The 21,232-nt window shown below is 38.1% G+C and overlaps 3 protein-coding genes across 4 annotated transcripts; 1 reads left to right on the top strand and 2 right to left on the bottom strand.

The window, feature by feature from the left end:
• Window positions 1-1,937: 1,937 nt before the first annotated feature.
• On the bottom strand, window positions 1,938-8,049 carry LOC122074444 (triacylglycerol lipase OBL1-like). Its single transcript, XM_042639252.1, has 7 exons — window positions 7,974-8,049; window positions 7,801-7,844; window positions 7,507-7,647; window positions 3,864-4,105; window positions 3,697-3,730; window positions 2,244-2,843; window positions 1,938-1,942 (listed from the first exon to the last, which is right to left on the bottom strand). The coding sequence occupies exons 3-7, from the start codon at window positions 7,631-7,633 to the stop codon at window positions 1,938-1,940; spliced, it is 1,008 nt and encodes a 335-aa protein (XP_042495186.1). The 5' UTR covers window positions 7,634-7,647; window positions 7,801-7,844; window positions 7,974-8,049.
• A 6,500-nt stretch (window positions 8,050-14,549) lies between these two features.
• LOC122074443 (craniofacial development protein 2-like) lies at window positions 14,550-17,515 on the bottom strand. Its single transcript, XM_042639251.1, has 3 exons — window positions 17,456-17,515; window positions 15,206-15,277; window positions 14,550-15,119 (listed from the first exon to the last, which is right to left on the bottom strand). Exons 1-3 carry the CDS (start codon window positions 17,513-17,515, stop codon window positions 14,550-14,552), a joined length of 702 nt encoding a protein of 233 aa, XP_042495185.1.
• Window positions 17,516-18,907: 1,392 nt separating this feature from the next.
• Window positions 18,908-21,019, top strand: LOC122073240. Of its 2 annotated transcripts, none has more exons than XM_042637782.1 (2): window positions 18,908-20,365; window positions 20,733-21,019. In XM_042637782.1, exons 1-2 carry the CDS (start codon window positions 18,932-18,934, stop codon window positions 20,805-20,807), a joined length of 1,509 nt encoding a protein of 502 aa, XP_042493716.1. In that variant the 5' UTR covers window positions 18,908-18,931; the 3' UTR covers window positions 20,808-21,019. The 2 variants fall into 2 exon arrangements, with proteins under 2 accessions (XP_042493716.1, XP_042493717.1); XM_042637783.1 differs by lacking the exon at window positions 20,733-21,019 and adding an exon at window positions 20,526-20,573.
• Window positions 21,020-21,232: the final 213 nt, after the last annotated feature.

Genomic DNA, 21,232 nt, shown 5'->3' with positions numbered 1-21,232 from the left:
GGTGGGACTTGGGAGTCATGGGACACGAGGAGTTCAGAGGGAATGAGAATTGAGAAGTATTACTAAGAAGAGATTGGCCGACTTGGGAATTGGGAGTTGGTGGAATATTGTGAGGCCCATGTGTCAGTCAGGGTCTCTTCCGGGACGGGAATACCTCATGGTATTCATGCTGATCGCTCAGATGCTTTTTATGCTTGGACAATTATTATTAAATGCTTTAGTTGTTCAGGACGACTTCTATGTTTTTTTAACTTTCTATAAATCATCGTTTTATTTGCTTATTATGCTGTTGAAGATAACTAATGTCTTCCCTTCCTTCCTCCCTTCCTCCCTTCCTTCCTTCCTTCCTTTCTTTCATCCCCTATTTTCTGTATTCTCCGAAACTTCAGGGATGAAATTAAATTGGTGCTCAATCCGATTGATGAAGTAATTATAAACACCAAGAATTCGAATTTAATTATTAGAGCAACTTCAAATTAAAGACTAGAGTTGGAAATTGTTACTCTTTAATGAAGTATATACGTGAACTTCTAATTATTTGATATTTGTTCTTCCAAAGACAAGAAGAATATTTAACTACTGCATATGCCCTGTTCAAGATGTTGTATGTTCTTAGTATGATGGTAAGACATCAGAGCCAGAGTACTCTCTTTTGGTTAAATGCCTCATGATGCATGAGTGAGAGACTTCGTCTCAATCTACTCCCTTCTGTGAACACGAGATTCAGTAGGTCTCCACCCTTCTATTCAAATCCAGCCAATTAAGCCAAACTCTTCGTCTGTTCATAGAATGTGAGACCATGCATGCCATGACGTTTGAGCTTCTTAATTGGGCATTGAAAGGCATGGTGTTTGGCAACCGTGCCCATCTCTGTATGATGAGCTTTTCTTTTTTTCCTTTTTCTTTAGAATGAGAATTTATTTTTATGTTTCCATTTATTTGATGATTTGATATTTTGAAGGTAAAAACATATTCTTGTCAAACTCAAGGTCGTCATAGATTTTTAAAATTTTATTATTATTAATTGACATTTATGCAAATTAAATAGATTTTGTTCCGGATTTTCTGAATTTGGATCTGAATACCCTCGGACCAAATATGAATACCCCTAAACATAGGATTACAGATCCAAATGAAATTTGAATTTCAACTATCTACTGCCAGGAGGTGGAGAAGAAGTCAACTTACCATTATCAAATCCTAGTTTCCAAGCATGCTTTCAAAGTAGTGAGATTGAAGGTTTAAAATTGTTAATAATTTAATTCCTTATAAATGTATCAACAGTACTCTCGCGATCATGTGAGGCTTCTAATTCCTCTTCTTCTTTCACCATCATTACTATTATCTCCCAAGCCTAGCAGCATTGACACAGTCCCTTGGACTGTGGGAACCAACCCCAGGAACAATGAGCCCAAATACTCTAATAGAATAGAGGGTAAACTCTCCGCGAAATCTTTGCCATGTTGAATGCCTATGTAGAGGGCTCTCAAGAGGTCCAACAAAGCATGAAAGTGCATCGAAAGAAAACACAAGGGACTGAAGTAGTTCTCATATGGTTCTTCACCCAACACATGTACCATATAAATAGAAGCACACATAAGTCAAGAAAAAAAAAATTTACACAAGTAATCCTATCCTATTATTTGTAGAAATGCAACATTAAAACGATGCAGAAGATAATGGAAAAACAAGAACAAATAATGCACACATGTTTACAAGTTCAACAAGGTTGCCTAAGTCCTCAGTGAGATGAGATTCTGCTTCACTATCAATGGAGAATAGGGTTACAACGATCATCCTTACACCTCTCAGTATTGCTTGCATTTCAGAGAAAGAAAACCTAGCTACAAATATAGAGTGAAAAAACCCTAATCCAGAAAATACAAAACTGCCCTAAAATCCTGCCTGCCGAGGCGCTTGCACCAGTATTCCCTAGATTAAACTGCGATGGAATATAAAACATCATACACCAACAATTATTGAACTCCTAGTTAACTTATTCTTAGAATAGATTCTAGGTCTATAATGCATTCTGAAACTTAATTCTTCTTTATTTTTTCACTTTAGAATGTACATGTTCTAGACAAGATCAAAGTAGGATCGATGGAGATAGTCAGATAGATGCAGTACATACTTGATTAATTCAATTGTGTTTAACTAAACCTTAGGTTAAGAGAGAGAGAGAGAGAGAGAGAGAGAGAGAGAGAGAGAGAGAGAGAAGCTTATCTGTGCTTTGTACCAACCATTGTAGTAGAGGCAATCTCCAAAGTGTTTGAATTGTGAACATGGATCATCGAACGGAACCCTGGGCACAATGTCATATCTATAAACAACCCTAATGTACCTCTTGAATTTTGCATTCAGTTGTTTTTCCATGAAACTCCCGAATTGCTTGTCTCCAACCCTGGGCTGTCCAAATGTGTAAACACCAAACAAGCTACTTAAGATGGAAGCTTCTTGGTGATGTACTAGTATGGCAGGAAAAAGAATTGCAAGTGCACCCCCTAAACTGTGTCCTGTTATCATTATCTTGGCACCCTTATTCTTCTGAAGCAATGCTTTCAGTTTATCTCTGATAAGGTAGTATGCCAATTCTTTGTCTCCTCTATACTCTTTTGGCCAACCTTTTCCATGATCCTTTTCGTCTTGGAGCCCCAGAGCCTTCATGAATCCCAAGTGAACTCTTCCCATTTTCCCCATAGACAGCCATGAAATATCAAAGTCAATGCACCAGTTTTTGGCATTGAAGGGTTTAGTGCCACGAAATGACACCACAATTAGTTGGGCATTTTTTGGTCGATCGCAGAATATGAATGCTTGGGTTGTCTTATCCTTCAGAAACTCTGCAAGGTTGGTACAGGGCCAGCAAATTAGTGCATTGATGGAAGTCCAAGTTTGCCAAAATCATCAACAAATGAACAGTACTGAACTGCACAGGTAAATCTGTGAATACCATGGAAAATTGGATTGATCGGAGATTGAACAACTAGAGGCTTGCTCGATTTGTTTTGATATAACATGGGGGGAAGTTATTAAAAAGAAATCATATGAAATACCTTATCATAGAGTTTAATCCATATGAATCATAGTTGTAGGAGTGTCAATTTGGCCCGCCAACCCGAGCCTGCCCTAGCCTGGACAGATTCTGGGCTGGGATTTTCAAGCCGAGGTTGGATTGTGCCAGGCCTAGGCTGAGGTCTTGGGAGCATGGCCCCTGCACTCGGGGGGGGGGGGGGGGGGGGGGGAGGGGACTAATGGGAGCACACTCTGTATCATCAACAGCAAGGGAGATTTCCGTTTTTTATCCAGTCGGGGCAGTCATTTTTCCTCTCCTTGTATCTAGGTGTAAATGCCACGCTGTCTTCCAGGATTTTTTTTTTAATAAATAAATTATAAATTAGTTTACTTTCAGGCATTGTTGCGTATCAACCCGGGCTACTTTCAGGTTGAAGTCAATATAGATCAACCATTTAATTAATTTGGTTGATCGAACAGCAAAACAACTAGCATTATATATCCATCTACCCAAAGTTGAATAACAATATTTTTATAAATATCAGTCTAGGAATATTAAACTATACACATGGTCTTCCCAAACACATCTTACATATCCGGTGAGGAAGCGGAAGAAAGGCATATCATATGAATTACTGGCAGTTACCAGAAAAAAAAAAAATTTATTGGCAAGAGTCTTACCATTCCAGCAATCAAAGAACCCAACAAAATGCATCTGCAGACAATAATAATAACTGAGTTAAAATCCCCACCACCTAAGATTCAAATTCAGAGAGAGAGAGAGGATAGACAATAGTGGCCGGTCGAAATATTAAGTTTGTTTGATTTGAATGGATCAATATTAATACCTTCCAGTGGTTAGTAACAGCATTGTTGACGTAGGTTGGGTTCTCGTAAGCTACCTTTGCTGCCATCATACACAGTTCCAATGGATTAATAGTACTACCTTTAATAATCTTGACTATATGCACTGCCTTGCGTATGTAGCTGGGAATGGAGGTTGATCTATGGAGATCGATCCTTCCATCTATATGTCCAAGAAATGACCGGTACTCCATGGATTCACAGTCTGGAATCACCACTAAACCACCTTCAATTCACACAAAAATAAAAACCCACTTCAATTCACATCCGGAGGATATTAATTAAGGTAATTATTCCAATCTAAAAAAGAAAAATATAAGGGTAAAGCTTGGTTTTATAATTAAGTTAGAAATAATTAAGCACTACCTAGTACCTACCTCTGAGAATGGTTGCAATCAAATTTAGAATACCACCATTAATTGAAAAGAAATTCAAGGTGAACTCTAGAGTGAAGCCCAGCAAAGTGAGGCCGCCGAATCAATAGCAATATCTTCAGTAACAAATAGCTGAGAAATGTTATACAGTGAGCTTCGATGCTTCCTTGCTGATCTTCCTGATGATCATGATCATGATGTCTGCTTTCTACATGGCTAGAACTGTTAGGACTCTTATGTGGGCTTAATTGATATTGATTGACCTATTGGGTCCAAGAGAATAAGATCCACTCTAATTAGGAAACTTCGAGCCCTATTCTATTGTGGGAATGGAATATGGTTTGGGAATTCTATTATATATAGAATATTGACGGTCCCTGCAGCTATTACTTTTCATAATAATATTTTGGGAGCACTGCTTTCTCACAGAGCTAGTGTAGAGACAGAGAGAAGATTCTATAGTAAGAGGCTGCAGAAGATCTCAGTAGAAGGACCCATATTGCATGGTTCTTCATTATAATTCGTGGTACAAGCATCAACCTTGATTTAGGGACTTTATTCACGCTCAACGGGTATGTGATCAATTTCTTTTCATTATTCATTATTGTATTCTATACACTGTAGGTCATTCAAATGATTCTAGGATTTAGAATCATTAACAAGAGCCCTTTAAGCTTCTCCAAGGCAATAAGAAATCTAATATATGAGATGTTTTTAGCTTTTTAGGACGATAGATTATATAAGTACTATTACTGGAAGAAGAACAACAACTTGATTCCATCACAAATATTCTGAAGACTAAGGAGAGAAAGAGACGACAATGGAGGGAGAGGGTCTCTAACTCGGAAGGGGATCAAGATCAGGAATCAGGAGAGGAGCAGTGTAGTCTCCTCCTGACTTGTCAGTTAGATTTTGGAGAAGAAACGGCAGAAGAAAAAGAAACATCTTATTTGGGGATAATATCTCTCTCCACAGGCCCTTCTGTATCCTATACGTAGGAGGATTTAATATGACTTGCATCCGCGCGCGCGCACCCCAAAAGGCTAAAGCTATTCTGTTTGTTAAGAAGACATGGATTCATAAAGAAGAAATGGTCTGATTAATAATAAACTAGACTTCTTCCTATAACAAAAATTTCACATTTACTAATTACTCTCTTTCTTTAATGACCAGTTAACGTGACCCTATCAAATCTGAAGTCAACCAAACCATTCCGATTTAATTAACCATTTTTTAATGAACAGTTATTGTGCTTATTGTCATCTTCCAGTCTTCAAACTTCAAATTAAGTCGTATATTCTTTACCAAAAAAAAAAAATTAAGTCGTATGTTTTTGTCTTGAACCATTGACTCCTGAACGAATGACACCTCTGTGAAACCATGGAGAAAAATCTGCTATGGGAAAAATGGTTTCTACGGGAGAATGTGACCCTAACACCCGGACACATAAGGGGACGAAATGACCAACCCGCCCCCATGAAATACAAAATGATGCTCATGTTGATACTTTTATGGACGCTCCTATTGACCCTCTCGCATGTGAAGCGGCCATGCTCCCCGACATAAAACACTTACTTACCCTATGCTATATATGAGACTTTCATCACACAAACTCTCAAACAATTTGAACCTTAGAAAGAGTCTTCTTGATAGCCTTGTTCCAAGGTGTTTAAATCACCATGCATATTTTTTAACCACATGGGTTGTGAAATCTTGTCAAAACGAAAGAAAATTATATCTTGGACCAAAGGCTACATTTGGTTGCAAGGGAAATCGGATGGGAAGGGAAGGGAAGGGAAGGGAAGGGAAGTGAAATGAAGCGAAGTGAAGGGAAGTGAAGCGATTTTTTTTTCCCTTTTGAGTCGCTTGGTTGCAACAGAAGTGAAATGAAATGAATTTAACATAGTTGTTTGGTTGGATGTAAAATTTATGTAAAATAGATGTAAAATTTTAAAAAACTAATAATAGCAAATTCCTCAAAAGAGATTGGGGGGGTACTTTTCAATCCAGAACCCATCCAGCTCCTCAAAATTTATATTGGTTATGTGAATCAGGTCATTCAAGGTTTGTACTAAATCAAACCAAATGTCATCAGATACTATGCTCTATCACTTACTAAAATAAATCATTTCATTCTATATATCAAATGAATGCAACATAAATAAATATTTAAAATAATATAAAAAATGATCACAAAGAAAACAGTAATAGATCACAAATGATAACGACTGAAAGGCTCATTCCAAAAGTCTTTTGGTCAAAATAAACCCAATAGGTCAGTAATGCTCCATCTGACTCAAACCCAAAGTCTTTTGGTCAAAACAAATCCAATTTAATCGAGAGAGAGAGAGAGAGAGAGAGAGAGAGAGAGGTGAGAGTCACGAGAGTGGGAGAGAGATCATGAGAGTAGGGTTTTTTTTTCTTCCTATTTTGGTGGGAAAAAAAAATTAATAGTTAAATGTAAAATATATTTCCCTTGCAATCAAACATCTAAGTTTATTTTTTCTAAGAAAAAAATTCCACTTTATATAAAAATTTGCATTCCTCTTATAACCAAACAAAACCAAAGTGGCTTAACGATTGACAAGCAAGAGAAGAAGTCATCTCATATGTTTTAGGTGGGTTCCTAATTAATGGTTATTCTATTCTATTCAATGGTTGATAAGGTCATTAATGAATGACCGTGTATCTGTATGCACTTTTCATGACAACTTTTTTCATCCAAATTAAGGGCTTTGGTATTAAGTAATCAGTATGTCAGTTTCAAATTTCAACAATTTATGTTCAACTCGTCTTGTTAGATATTTAATTAGTAATCCTTTGTCTTTTAAAATAGGGAAATTTACATCCACTACCTTTTGCATTTGCCCTAATTACATCATCTCCTTTGGTTTCGCTTTTACATTTAAACCTTAAAAATTAACACAGTAATACTGGTGTTAGTTTTGAGATTGAAAATACCTAACTACCCCTTCAGAGATATATCCAACCAATTATACCCTTTGAGAGAGAGAGAGAGAGAGAAATCACCCATAGCAAGTCGTCAACCACGACCAAGAAAGGAGAACCTGTGGAAAAGGGAAGGGAAGCTGGGTCGGGACAAAAACAGTAAGAGGAAACTGGGTCGGAATGAGATTCAAGAGGAAACCATCGGGATAGCTACTAACCCAGAACAGACGCTAAGCAATCAAACCCAGAGCAGAAACGAAGCAAAAGAGAATCAAAATAAAAAATAAGGAAACTGAAGACGAACCAGTGATTATAGCAGTGAGTTTGCTTGCATCTATTCCCTCAGTAACCTGTTCAGCAGTCGAAGCGGATCGGAACCCATTTGGACCTCGCATCCCTGTGACCAGTGTCACCAGTGAAAATAACCCCATTTCTTCACACCCCCCTTGAAAAGAAAGCACGACCAGAACTCAGAACTGTGTTTCAACAAACAGAGACAACCACAAGTGAAGGTAAAAAGTAAGAGAGATGAGGAAGAGGAGGACAGGAGATTGATCGATGATGAGAAGTAAAAGCATGAGAAATTCTAACCGCATACCTGAATATGTTTAGTGAAGATTTAAGGTCTCATCCAAAAATAATCTGCCAAATTGTTGTCTTCATCAGTTCTGTGCAAAACCCCCAAAATTTGCAGTTCAACAGAGAGTAAATTGAAACCTAAGAGAAAGAGAGAGAGCGAGAGAGAGAGAGAGAGAGAGAGAAAGTTACAACCTGAAGATCGCCGGATTGGAGTTATTCTCCTCGCAAATCACCGGAGATATGTAGGTCGCCGGAGAGGAAAGAAATGATTGCCGAAGAAGAAAGAGATGAGATGGAAGATGATGTTTTTATTGAAAGGGTAAAAGGGTCAAATACATTGAGGAAGGGTACTAAGGACATTAACCAAAATATAGAATGGATTGACCCTCAAAAGACACTGACGGTGTTAGTTTTTTTGGTTTAAATGTAAAAAATATAGAATGGATTGACCCTCAAAAATAGAATGATGTAATTAGAGCAAAGACGAGGGATGGTGGATGAAAATTTCCCTTTAAAATATAAGTTAATTGAGTGATTATTTGAGGAAGCTAGTAAAGATTGGGAAACCATGGTTCACACTGTTTCATACGTATACTATAATAATTAATGGACTTTAGTGATCATTCTTAATATGAGTAAACTCTATCACATGTGCATTCCATATCAATTTGAGACATAGTTAGCAAATTCGGATTCGGGAATTATTCGGGCGGAGAATTATTCGGAATAATTCGATTGATTAATTTAAGGATTCAGTCAAAAAAGCTTATTGGGTTTTTTTTTTTAATTGTTTTTTATTGTTTTTTTTATTGTTTTTTTTTTTAAATAATGTTTAAATGGACCGAATAATTCGGTTTAATTCGGATTCGGTCCGAATTATTCACGATTTATATTCACTTTTGAAAAAATCACGAATTTTAAAGATTTTTATTTTTAATTCGGATTTGGAACGAATTTTTGATAAAATTCGAAAAAACGCGAATTATTCGGCCAAATTGATAACACTGATTTGAGATAGTTTCCAAGAAATTTCTTTCGACCAAATAATAAATTTATAGAAGAAACAAAAAAAATGTGGGCTATTTGTATGAGAAACAAATTAATTAATGGTATTCAAGTTGTCATGGTTGGGTTTGACTGAGCTCCGTTAAGGGGACACAATATTTGATTTTATAACTCATAACCAATTAATTTGCACGGTTCTTCCTCCCCACTTCGGTTAAGGCCTGAAAGGTGAGAATTGCTTATAATAATTTAACATCAGGTAGTAATCAAATTCCATACCAACTGTCTTATCGAATAAATCATATTTATTGGTATTTTGGTCATGTGAATTATTTAAGTTGGTATTTGCTTCCTCTTGTAGTTGTTGAGAGAGAGAGAGAGAGAGAGAGAGAGAGAGATTTCATTGGAAGGGCTAAGGTAGGAGGTAGAAGAAGTAATTTTGTATTATTTTGCCTCATCTATTGATTTTATATATAAGGAGAAAAAACGCTAATCTCTTGCCTTCCCCCCATGCCCAATCACAACGGAGTGTAAAAACATCATGTTGCCCTTACCCCACCATGTGTTGAAAATGCTCTTGTGCTTCCTCTCATTGGTAGATGCGTTGGCGTGCCCCTACACGAGCAAGGTAGTATTCATTAATTTTCCCCTCATATATATTAAAAATTAGGGAGAATGAATGTTGTCAAGTTGTGTAGTATACACTAGTGCCTCTTTATGTCTATCTTGTTCATTCATACTATTTGTTATGGTACTGCAATGCAAGAGGTCAGAAATTAGGTTGTTTCTGGTGATGAAAAGAGCTTTTATGATATGTGAAATTTATGAAAACCCGATATTTTAATGTCGGTAATGTTAGAAGATGACTGTCGATATTTGATTGTCAGATACCTATGGTCGGTAATCGGTATATCTTTGATAGCTCAGATGGAGAGAATAAACAAACTCCTCAAGGGCTACTTAAGGCACTTTAGTGCAAACCAGAACGACTGGAGCTGTTGGATGTTGCTCAGTGCTGCTATAACTTAACAACCAAAAAGTTCTACGTCGAACTTCAAGCTCTTCGAGTTGGCCACGGGGTCACAGCCTCTGATGCCCCACACCATTGTGACAGGAGGGGGCTTGCCCATCAACCTACTTTGCCAAAAGGTGGCAGGAGCGCAACGACCTAGCCCAAACCTACTTAGATGAAGTAGCAAGTATATGAAGGGAGCGACGATCCTTCTTGGAGATAACTCCAAAAGATTAATCAAACCTGGCCCAACCTACTTAAACAACCCACAGGCTTGGCCCGATCTGAAGGAAAAAGTAGACCTTATGGAGAAGCGGATAGGAAAGGTAACCTATAGACTCAAGTGACCAACTCGGTGAAAACTCACCCCGTATTCCATGTGAGTCAGTTGGCTTCGATTTGACCAGACTAACCCAGAGAGGAACATGCCCTAAATGATATAGGTCCCCCTATTGCAAGAGGAGAGAGTTAGACAAAAGGAAGCACTAGTATATACTATACAACTGAACTTGAAACTCAATCCCTAAAAATTAGTAGGATCTAATTAAATTTGGATATCTAAATTTGTTCTCATTAACATAATGACACTGAGTTCATCTAAGTCCATTTGAGTCCATCTGGACACGGAACTCAATTTCTAAAAATTTATAAAATTTGAATTCGGATATTCAAAATCCTTATTACGGCATAGAAGTAATCTTATATTATTTTGCCACATCTATTGATATAACATATATTAAAAATTATTATGATTTAAATTTGGATACCAAATTTGTCTTCATTAGCATAATGACACCAAAACCTTATTGCGGCCAAGAAGTAATCTTGCATAATGACAATGATCTCTCATTGCGGTCTAGAAGAAATCTTGTACTATTTTTCGTAATCTTGGCAAAGGCGTGGAGATGAATTTGGATACTAAAATGAGATTTCCATCAAATGTTAGATCAATTTCAAATAATAGTGATGCTAATCAAATAATACTTTGGATAATAGTGTATTCATTCCAAATTCGCTTCTTTTATATTCCTAGTAGAAATGTTTAATTTATTAAAAAAAAAAAAGAGTAGAAGTATTTAAGGGTCATTTCTAAATGCTTACTCACCTCATGTATTTGCATAAATACCCTATATACCATTTTTTTTCCTCTTCCTTTTGATTATTTAATGATATGACCCAGATTGAGTTTCTAGTTTAGTGGCAAGTTGCTAGGCAATTGGGCTCTAAGCACTAATCCAAGGAAGATTACTAGTTTGATCCTCCCAGCCTTAACCTTCTTGAAAAATATTAATAGTTAGTTGTTCTAGTATTGAAATAAGTATGGCCCAATGGGTCCCTTGCTAGCCCATTTGTGGGTCTTGTCTATCTCCTTTTCAGCCTCGGTAGGTCTTGTTTGGTCTAGTGGCCCTTGAACTAGCTAACACAAAAATAAATAAATAAATAAAATCACACCCCCTCGTTCGTATTGTGGCCTAATCACACTCTCCTCTCCCATGTTTTCATAAATTACACTTATTACCCTTAAGGCTGATAGAGTTAGTCTAGTGTTAATTTTAAAATGTAAAAAATCATTTTATCTTTAAATTAAAAATCTCAAAACAAAATACTATTTTACCCTTTTCTTCATCTTCAACTTGATCATCCTCAAAATCAAATAGAAACTAGGGTATAAACCCCATAAACCGGCTTACAAGTTGAGGGGGCCCAAGACCATATCAACCCACATCAATTCCCATAGGAAATTGATGTGAGATCAGCTCCCATAATTTGATATGTGATCTTAACATACCACCACTCTTTCGAACCTAACATCCATGGTGGCCCACTCCGGATCAGGTAACCCTTTCCAAGTGGCTTTCACTCTGCTCTAAGGATTATGTCTAGCAGCAGGTAGTCATTTCCAAACGACTCTCACTTTGGCACAAGGTCGCCCCTTCTACGCGCAGGTTGGGCCGAGGATCGATTGCTCTGATACCAAGCTGGTACATGCACTGTCTTACCTATTATGAAGATGATAAGAACAATAGCCAAATGAGAAGATTTATGAACTAATTGGCTAATTTGGAGGTTGCCAAACCTCTTTCTCGCAAGATAAATCTTTTGAATAATCTAGCTATCCCCATATTAATTTTAAGCTAATAAATAGGGTAGTTATCCTAACCTCTACCACATACGCCACGTATCCCACTCACACACAACAACTAATAAATAGTTATTAGAACTCTTACCACTTCTACTAACCATTTTAATATGTGAAATACATCAACCCATAACCAATCCCAACAAGTACATAACATAAATGAAATTGAGAGTGTTCAATTTGTGAAGGGAAGATATGGAAATGCCCTCTCCATCTTAACCCCAAACACAAAAAACCTATTGGTTGGTTTTTGCAACTCATGACATCAACAGTGGTAAACGCTAACGGAGTAGAACACAGCTAAAGCGTGTCCGCTACCTAGATCATAGCCCTCCAATCAGCTCTATTTGAGACCATACTTGGGACAATGCCTAGTTTGTGTATGTCTTTTCTTACAACCTCTCCTATGGTCACTTTTGGCCTGCCTCGAGATCTCTTGGGTCTTTCTATCTGAATCAAGTCACTCCTCCTTATTGGTGCATCTGATGACCTTCATTGAATATGTCCAAACCACCTCAAACGACATTCTTGAAGCTTGTCAGGAATTGGAACAACTCTCAGGTTCACTCTAATTTGGTCACTCCTTACCTTATCCCTTTTAGTTTTCCCACACATCCATCTCAACATTCTCATCTCTGCTATCCCTAGCTTATCAATATGTTGCTTCTTAACGGCCCAACATTCTGACCTGTATATCATAGCCGGGCGAACGACTATCAGATTGAATTTTTCCTTAAGTTTTACCGAGACACGTTTGTCACACAGTACTCCAGATGCACTCTAATCCTATGTGATACATCATCTTCTATATCTCATTCTTTATTAATGATAGATCCCAAATATCTGAAATAGTTGATTTACTTTACCTCTCTTTCTTCAATAGTTATCTCGTCATTATCTCTCGTCGAGTGATTAAAGTTACACATCACATATTCTGTCTTCAATCTGCTTATCTTAAGGCCCCTTGATTCCAAGGCATATCTCCATCGCTCTAGTTTAGCATCTAGTCATGATTTTGTTTCATCCAATAAAACAATATCGTCTGCAAAAAGCATACACCATGGGACGTCTCCTTGTATGCCTTTTGTCAACTCATCCAGAACAAGCGCAAATAGGTAGGGGCTTAAAGCATACCCTTGGTGTAGCCTAATAGAAATAGGAAACCCGTAGCTTTGACCACCCTTGGTTCTCACACTTGTTACCATGTCATCATACATATCTTTAATTACTTCCACATATTTGCTCGATACTTTTCTTTTTTCTAGGACATGTCATATTAAATCTCTAGGAACCCTGTCATAGGCCTTTTCTAAACCAATGAAGACCATATAGAGGTCCTTCTTGACAGCTCTAAAGGTTTCCATGAGTCTTCTAAGAAGATATATAGCTTTAGTTGATGATCTTCCTGGTATAAAATCAAATTGGTTATCCAAGACTCCAGATTCTCTTCTCAAGTGCACTTCAATAATTTTCTCCCAAAGCTTCATCGTGTGGCTCATAAGTTTTATACCTCTGTAGTTATTACAGTCCAGGATACCTCCTTTATTTTTGTAGATGGGGGTTACAAAGCTTCTTCTCCACTCATCGGGCATCTTCCTTGTATACATAATATTTTTAAAGAGGTTCATTAGCTAAGATACGCCACCAAGTCCTAGGCTCTTCCAAACTTCTATAGGGATATCATCTGGGCTTGGAGTCTTACCAAACTTCATCTTCCTTAAGGCATCTTTAAGTTCAGAAACTCCAATCCTTCTTACATATCTATGTCTAGTGTTGTCTTGGTGAGAATGGCACTCGTTGGGGTAGGATCTACTTGAGTTCTCTCCATTTAATAGCTTGGAAAAATAATCACCCCATCTCATCATGGTGTCTTCATCCTTAGCAAGCACTCTACCACCTTCATCTTTGATACACCTGACATGTTCAAGATCTCTACTCTTCATGTCTCTCAGCTTAGCTATCTTATATATAGATTTTTCCCCAGTTTTAGTGTTCAGGTTATTATAAAACTCATCATATTTCTTAGCTTTTGCTTTCCCCACCAATTTTTTAGTTTAATTTCTGGAAGAATAGTATTTATTTTTATCCTCATCTTCTTTAGTGCTTTGCCAAGTTTTAAAACAAACATTTTTATGCTTGATGGCATTCTGAACCTCTTCATCCCACCACCAAGTCTCCTTAGGGTCACGACTAGTGCCTCACGACTCCCCTAGGACCTCTTTAGTTACCTTCTTAATGCAGGTTGTCATCTTGTTCCACATCTCATTGGAGTCACCTTCATTTTCCCACTGACTTTGTTTGACCACTTTATCAGTGAAAGTACCCTGGGCTTCTTTTTTAAGTCTCCACCATCTAATCTTAGGGCATACAAGCTTCCTTGTCTTACAATTTTGTGAGTAAAACTGCATATCCAAGACCAATAATCTATGCTGTGATGTTAAACTCTCCCTAGGAATAACCTTACAATCTTTACACAACAATTTGTCAGCCCTCCTGGTAAGGAAGAGGTCAATTGGGCTGGAATTATGTCCACTTCTGTAGATAGTAAGGTGTTCCTCTCGCTTTTCAAAAAATGTGTTCATGATGGGTAGATCATAGGCTATAGCAAAGTTTAAAACTGAAATCTCCTCCTCGTTCCTCTCCCCAGCACAAAATCCTCCATGAACATCTTTATATCCTCATCGATCCTTCCCAACATGTCTGTTGAGATCACCTCCTGAGGTATCTTTTCATCATGGAGAGAGCTTTGTATTAATCCATCCATATCTTCCCAAAATTGTACTTTACTAACTTCATCCAGCCCTACTTGGGGGGCATAAGCACTGATTATATTGACAACCTCTTTCTCCAACATCAACTTTATTGCAATGATCATATCCCCCACTCTCCTCACATCCACCAGGTCATTCTTTAGGTCTTTATCCACTATAATGCCCACTCCACCTCTATGGCTATGATCTCCCAAGTACCAAAGTTTGAAGTCATCTAAGGCCTTCCCTTTCTTACCCTTCCATCTTGTCTCTTGAATACATATAATATTAATCATTCTTCCCCTCATGACATCTATCAGCTCCATGCTCTTGCCTGTTAAAGAGCCAATGTTCCAGGTAGCAGGTCGAACCCTACGCTTGTGAACTACATTAGCAATAGGTCGGTCAACGACCAATTGGCGACCACAAGGCTGGCAATAGGTTTTAGAATAACTAAATGTTAGTCAAGAAAATAGGAAAAATATCATAAGGTTTTAGGTGGTCTATTGCCTCTCACCGTAGCTAACAGCAGTGGGATGTGACTTCTAAAATGCCGGTGAAGTAAGAACCCTGTCTGGCGAACAAATCCCTATGACAATTGCCGGGAAAAAATGAATAGTGATTAGATTTGAGAAGGAAAATTGCTGCAGGCTACATGAGTTCAAATATTGTACTCAGCAACCAACATAAGGTGACTTTCAGCCCCAAAATTCCTTGCAAAGAGAGATTAGTCCATGACTATTGGCAACTATTGTTTGGCTAAGAACGGCAACGAAAATGTCCAAAAAAGCTCCATGAGTTGTAGGATTTATTTATTAAAGGGTAAGAAAGTAATCTCACACCCACTATTACGGCAAAAAACCAACCTAGGCTACTCTCTCATTCTACATAGAGGAATAAATACAAGAGAGTGAGCGTAGGGCTGCTCTGGCGGGGAACTTTCCAATACCTAAGTTAAATCTGTCTACAAACAATAATTTCATAAAAATGAAAAAGTCTCAATCCCTTATAAATGGGGCTTACCGATGTATTTATAGTTGAGAAATAACGACAATAGTGAGTCCGAATTTGACAGGTCTCTTAGTGCTGGTAGGAATATGAATATGGAAAGAGTAATATTCGGAGAGTGAATCGAGGAGACATCCCACTTATAAGAGTCCTTCATATCCTACGTGTTTCGGGGGATCTCCTTCCTTTAAGGGTGAGATTGGAGTCCTTATAGATTCCCTTTCCTGATTAGGATGGATCCGACCCTTGTTTGGAGATTACGTGTTGGATTGGGTTTGTATATCCTTGTGGGGAACGCATTATGTTAGTAGGATCCTGCAAGTATCGAGTGCTGAGCAACCTTGGATTAGTAGCTCAATTACCGACCTACCTCAACTGAGTGCCCATCAATTGATCACTTCTCAGGCCTACAGACGTGGGTATAGTCCTGCCGTTCAAATGTAGCCCAATAATTTTCTTGGCTAGATCTTCAATTGTGGTTAAGTACGAGTCATCCATTTTATGCGTGAAGACACCTATTTGTAGATGTGGCTCAAGAGATGCTCGGTAGCCGCTCGATGGCCGCTTGATAGTCGGCTAGATTATGAGTCAGCAATGTCACGTCCAACCTAGCTGGTCGTCCCCGATCAGTAGCATAGTTCGGCCATGCTAAACCGATTGACCTTCCTCATGCCGAGGCCTAATGGGCTGGATCATCTTCGTTCTACTGAGTCGATCATCTCCGTTCTACTGAGTCGATCATCTCCGTTCTACTGATGCAATGTGGCACATGACCATTAGTAAGTATTTTCTTACCATAAAACCTACCAAGGGCATTTTCTCCATTAAAAGGTTCACGGATTCATGAAATTACTACTTAACAAACTAATGGATTGAACCTACTTGTAAGAAAATTTAACATGTAAGAGAGGTTCGTGTAATTTATGAAAATACAGGAGAGAAAATATATAATTAAGCCATAGTTTAGGGGAGGGAATGCAATTTTCTTTTAAAAAAATGATAGAACTATCTTATAGGGTGATCCAATTGATCATGCATGTCCATTCCAAAGTCCTGAAATTAGCCCTTCTATTGTGTGAGCTTGTAATGTAGCTTAACCGCTTCAAATTATTTATGCTATTTTATTTTCTATACGTCCCTTGCCTATGAGAGGCCGAAAAGATCGATCAACTCAACTTGGATCAATGGAATTCTATTAGTTCAATTTTGATTTATTTTGATTTTAGAAAAAAACTCTTTATTGGTTCAGTTTCAATCTAGAGTTTTGGACTGATTGGACAATACATATTGAAACGACCTATTGAAAAAAAACAAAAAAACTCTAAAAATCTAAAAAAATTAAATCTTATAATGAATTTGAAACCGTGCTCCTACTCACACAATCTCTAATTCGTCCTAACCATTTGAATAACCCACGGATAGATACATGAATAATATATTATTAATTAAAAGAAGTAGAAACGACTGTGCAACATTTTGACCAAGTAAGTCCATTTGAAAACCATTGTTTACACCTTAAAATTAAAGCATTCTTAGATGCCCATTGTAGGAACTCATTCCCACATGACACTACTATCCCACATGGGCAAGGGTTTTTTTTTCCCCCAAAACTTGCATATATGGCCACATGTATTCTCTTTATAAATAGTCTTGTATTGTGCAAGTAAGAGACAAGAGATTACATAACCTATGAAGTAATTTCATGAATCATAGATTTGAATTATACAATTAAAAGAAAAGTTCACAGTTCATTGAGAACCCAATCCGCCATTCGGATTCCAAAGTCTACACTCATCCTCAGCTGGGAAATCCCAGCCATAGCCTAATCACAATATCCTTCCTTGCTTAAGATATAACATATGACCACATATAATATAAGAGCAATCTCGGCTCGGTTGGGGCCAGACCAAAGCCCAGTGTGTTAAACCTAATGCAGCCCAGCTTGACTACAGATTCAGAATTTTCAACCATCCCAGCCCACGGGCTGAAGCTGAAGCCCAAAAAGATTAGGTAGCGTGAGTGAGCTCGGTCTAGGCCCAAGGTATCGGGCCCAAGCTGGATCCATAAAAGGAACTGAATGATTTTGGTTAAGTATAATATATTAAATTCGTTGTTGTTTACTGTTGGACCAGGAAAAAGCCAGCTAATTAAGGGTGTCAATTTAGAATCAGAATGGAATGTGGTACGTTTAAAAAAATGAACTGATATTTTATTTGGTTTGGTTTAGTTTGATTTCGTTACCATTTAATACTAAAAGGCTTTGGATTAAATTGAACTAAAAATAATTGTAACCTGTATAAATCGAATCCAAACTGATTCTAAATCATACCAAATCTTATAATCACGTGTCTTCTTGAATTGTTTGGAATTACATACTATGAGTTTCTTGTTAAGTTATGTAAAAATGGTTGAAAGGTACCAAATTTGACACCGTGGGACTACCCTATTAAAGTTGTAGTTTCTTTCTTAATTTTATTTGTTTCAACAATTATTTCCATTTCTTACCAAAAAAAAAATTCAAATACAAAATCCAAATAAAAACGAATGATTTTGAGGTTATGAAAAGTATTCAATTTGTTTTGATATGAATTTTTTTTTGGGGAGGGGTCATAAATTGAAATTATAAGTATGAATTTTTCACCTCATTTATGAGAAACTGAAATCAATATTGTTTTTGGATGAAGAATCAATTTTCATTTGAAATAATGAAAGAGCTAAAGACTTGATTTAATATTGAAATTGCAAGTTTCTTTTACACTTCACTTTAATGAGATGTGTTAATAATAATAATAATACTAGCTAAATGTATTTTCTAAAAACAAATAAAAGTAAAATCACTTAGTTTTGCCGCCATTGCCACCAGCACCATCGCCACCAGCCCCATTGCCCCGCCCCTACCCCGCCCCTTAAAAAAATATGAAGAATCTATTCTACAAAAATTGAATTATCAAATTGTTGAAATATTTTAGATTGATGCAAACAAAACAATTTCAATATTCTAACTAAAAATCTAATTATTGATTATTTCATGAAATTAATTCCTAATTGAAATCGAACTCATACCAGATCAGACGGAAACGGTTTCAGTTATGATACATATTGTATCCTGAAACAATCCAAAACCGAACCCAAAGCAAACCGGTTCTGAACCGATGCCCGTGGTAGTGCCTAATCTCTATAAATATGGGAAGCGCAGAAGGCGACAGGGGTAACGGGTAAGTAGCAATGGAATGGAATGGGAGAGACAGAGAGAGAGAGTGTGCATCTGCGTAAGCACCCAAAACCAATCAGAAAGAAACGCAGCAAATTCCCCGGGAAAAAGAACACCGGCGGCCAGAAAGCACAAGTGGTGGTGGGTTTCCCAAACGCACTGGACCCATTTCCTTCTTCTTCAACCTCTGAGCCTCGTCAAGGCCCTGAACCTCAAGAGCAGAAAAAGATTGCTTCCCTTCCCCACCTCATCTCCTCTAATAATTGCTATTGTGATGGAAAGGGATCCCATAAACTGCCGTCGGCTGACAATTGTAAGACTAAGGCCCGGCAAACGACGACATCGATGTTGGGAACTCTCGATTTTGGGACTTCCACACCTCAAAATGGAGAGAAGAGGCGAAGAAGAGGTAAGCCGTTAAGTTGTTTGACTCTCACAGAGACGGAGAACCCTTCCTTTTATGAGTCTACCAACGAAGTGGAAGCGCACCCACCCCCACCGAAGGATGGGGAGGGGGCCATGGCCGCTGCATTAGTGAAAAGGAGGAGGACAAGAAGCGATGGTAGACCGCCGACGACAAATGGAAGGAAGAAGAACAAGAAGAAGCTAAGTAATAATAAGAGCCAGCAATTGCAAGTGGTGTCTCCCTTCTTCCATAATAATAAGGCGATCTCCTCAGCGGAAAAGCTGACGCAGAATTCCCCTCCACTGCCCAATACCCTAATTAAAGAGAAAATTAGCCGAATTCTACTCAATTCCCCTTTCTCCAGGTCGTCTTCTTTGTCAGGAGAAGATGGAAAAACTAATATAGAAAAGGCAGCTAATGATCTGTCGAAGAACAAAGAAGATTGCAATGGGGTACCAAATGGGGCGGAGAAAGCACTACTCTTCTCATCTGATTCTCATTCTTATGGGACCGTGAAAATAGAGGATAAGCCCGATGCGGAGGACGCCGGCATTGACGCTTCTCCATCCAACAAGAGGCAAAGCATTGAGCGGCAGCCACCTAAGGAAGCACCGGAAAACGTTCGCGTGGTTTCTTCTTACTTCCAGACCCCAACACTAACAGTGCAGCAGCAACAACAAAGGAGAAAGGTCGACTACACAACACTAAAACCGCACAGCAAGGCTAAGACCCGCCGTCCCAACAAGAAGAAGGTGGTGGTCGTTTCCCCTTACTTCTGCAATGTTGCCACCAAGGAAGAAGAAGAGGAAGGGGGGAGTTACGATGAGTTCACAAGTACTAGTTGGAACAATGACTGCAAGAGACAGTCCACTAATAATGCCCCTGTCCTTTCGGCTTCTCAGAAGCTGGATGAAGCTTACCGAAGAGTGACCCCTGATAACCCGTGGAAGCCTCCACGCTCCCATTTTCCTCTTCTTCAAGAAGACCATGTCCACGATCCTTGGAGGGTCTTGGTTATTTGCATGCTTCTTAACCGCACCTCCGGTGCACAGGTATGATTACTTCATTACTTAGATCATCCTTCCATGATATATTTCTTCTTCTGCGATTATGTACTCAAGCACTTTCCTGGAAATGTTTACGCTTATATTAGTTGTTTTCTCTCATTTCACATCTAATGATCCTTTGCAATTTTGATGTGTAAACTAGCAGGCTTGAATGTTCTAGATTATCTTTCCAAATTTCCACACCTAGGCTAAGTATATCCCCAAACTGTTCCTGTAATGTACCTCTTTCCATACACATTATTACATATGGCAGAAACATGCCACAATAACTGGCACTGTATGACAAGTACAATTTCCTTTTAACGACCAGGAAAAAGAGTCATGATTAAGTTCGTTGGGCCTTGTGATGCAGCACCAAGGACGTATGAAAGGAGGAGGAAAAGGGGAGTCGGAAGGCCACACGATTTTCTTTGATGGGGGTTATTAGTTTCTATTTTCAGTTTTAATAGTTTCTAATTTCAGTAGTCTCTAATTCCTAGTTTCTATTTCCAGGAGGAGACTTGGTTTTTGAGTTATTCAAAATTCTCTATATTTTTGTGTTTTAGTGACCTGTATTATCCAGAACTGAGATCGATAGATCTGTTTTAGTTCCTATGTTCTCTTGGACTGTGGTTCATGTTAATAAGTTGATTTTGAACCTATTTGAAGCTTTGTAAGCCCCTGTTATCAGTTCTACTGATCTGACCAGATACACCCCGGTATTGGGATCTATAGTTTCACTATTCCAGATCTGATTTCTCTTTTAGTCTGATCTGTTTGTGCTATTATCCTGCTTTGTTGTGGTTGTTCTTTGAGAGAATCCTGCAGTTTTGGGACTAGGTTGGTTTGTTGATTCTAGTTCTACATTAAGTG

This window comes from Macadamia integrifolia, chromosome 3 (assembly GCF_013358625.1).
Source record: "Macadamia integrifolia cultivar HAES 741 chromosome 3, SCU_Mint_v3, whole genome shotgun sequence".
NCBI classification, from domain to species: domain Eukaryota; kingdom Viridiplantae; phylum Streptophyta; class Magnoliopsida; order Proteales; family Proteaceae; genus Macadamia; species Macadamia integrifolia.
The sequence above is the reverse complement of the archived record's forward strand: the minus strand, read 5'-3'. Positions and strand labels throughout refer to the sequence as shown.

What these genes read in the sequence shown, in the direction of transcription:
- LOC122074444 (XM_042639252.1), bottom strand. Translation starts at nt 7,633, where the DNA reads ATGGGGTTATTTTCACTGGTGACACTGGTCACAGGGATGCGAGGTCCA. An exon ending in ACTCACTGCTATAATCACTG is followed by an intron (nt 4,106 to 7,506) that starts GTTCGTCTTCAG and finishes TGTGAATTGAAG; the next exon opens with GTGGTTTAGTGGTGATTCCA. An exon ending in GTTCTTTGATTGCTGGAATG is followed by an intron (nt 2,844 to 3,696) that starts GTAAGACTCTTG and finishes CCAACCTTGCAG; the next exon opens with AGTTTCTGAAGGATAAGACA.
- LOC122074443 (XM_042639251.1), bottom strand. Translation starts at nt 17,515, where the DNA reads ATGGCTGGGATTTCCCAGCTGAGGATGAGTGTAGACTTTGGAATCCGA. An exon ending in GAATCCGAATGGCGGATTGG is followed by an intron (nt 15,278 to 17,455) that starts GTTCTCAATGAA and finishes CAATTGTCATAG; the next exon opens with GGATTTGTTCGCCAGACAGG. An exon ending in TCCCACTGCTGTTAGCTACG is followed by an intron (nt 15,120 to 15,205) that starts GTGAGAGGCAAT and finishes ACCTATTGCCAG; the next exon opens with CCTTGTGGTCGCCAATTGGT.
- LOC122073240 (XM_042637782.1), top strand. Translation starts at nt 18,932, where the DNA reads ATGGGAGAGACAGAGAGAGAGAGTGTGCATCTGCGTAAGCACCCAAAA. An exon ending in ACCGCACCTCCGGTGCACAG is followed by an intron (nt 20,366 to 20,732) that starts GTATGATTACTT and finishes CTTGTGATGCAG; the next exon opens with CACCAAGGACGTATGAAAGG.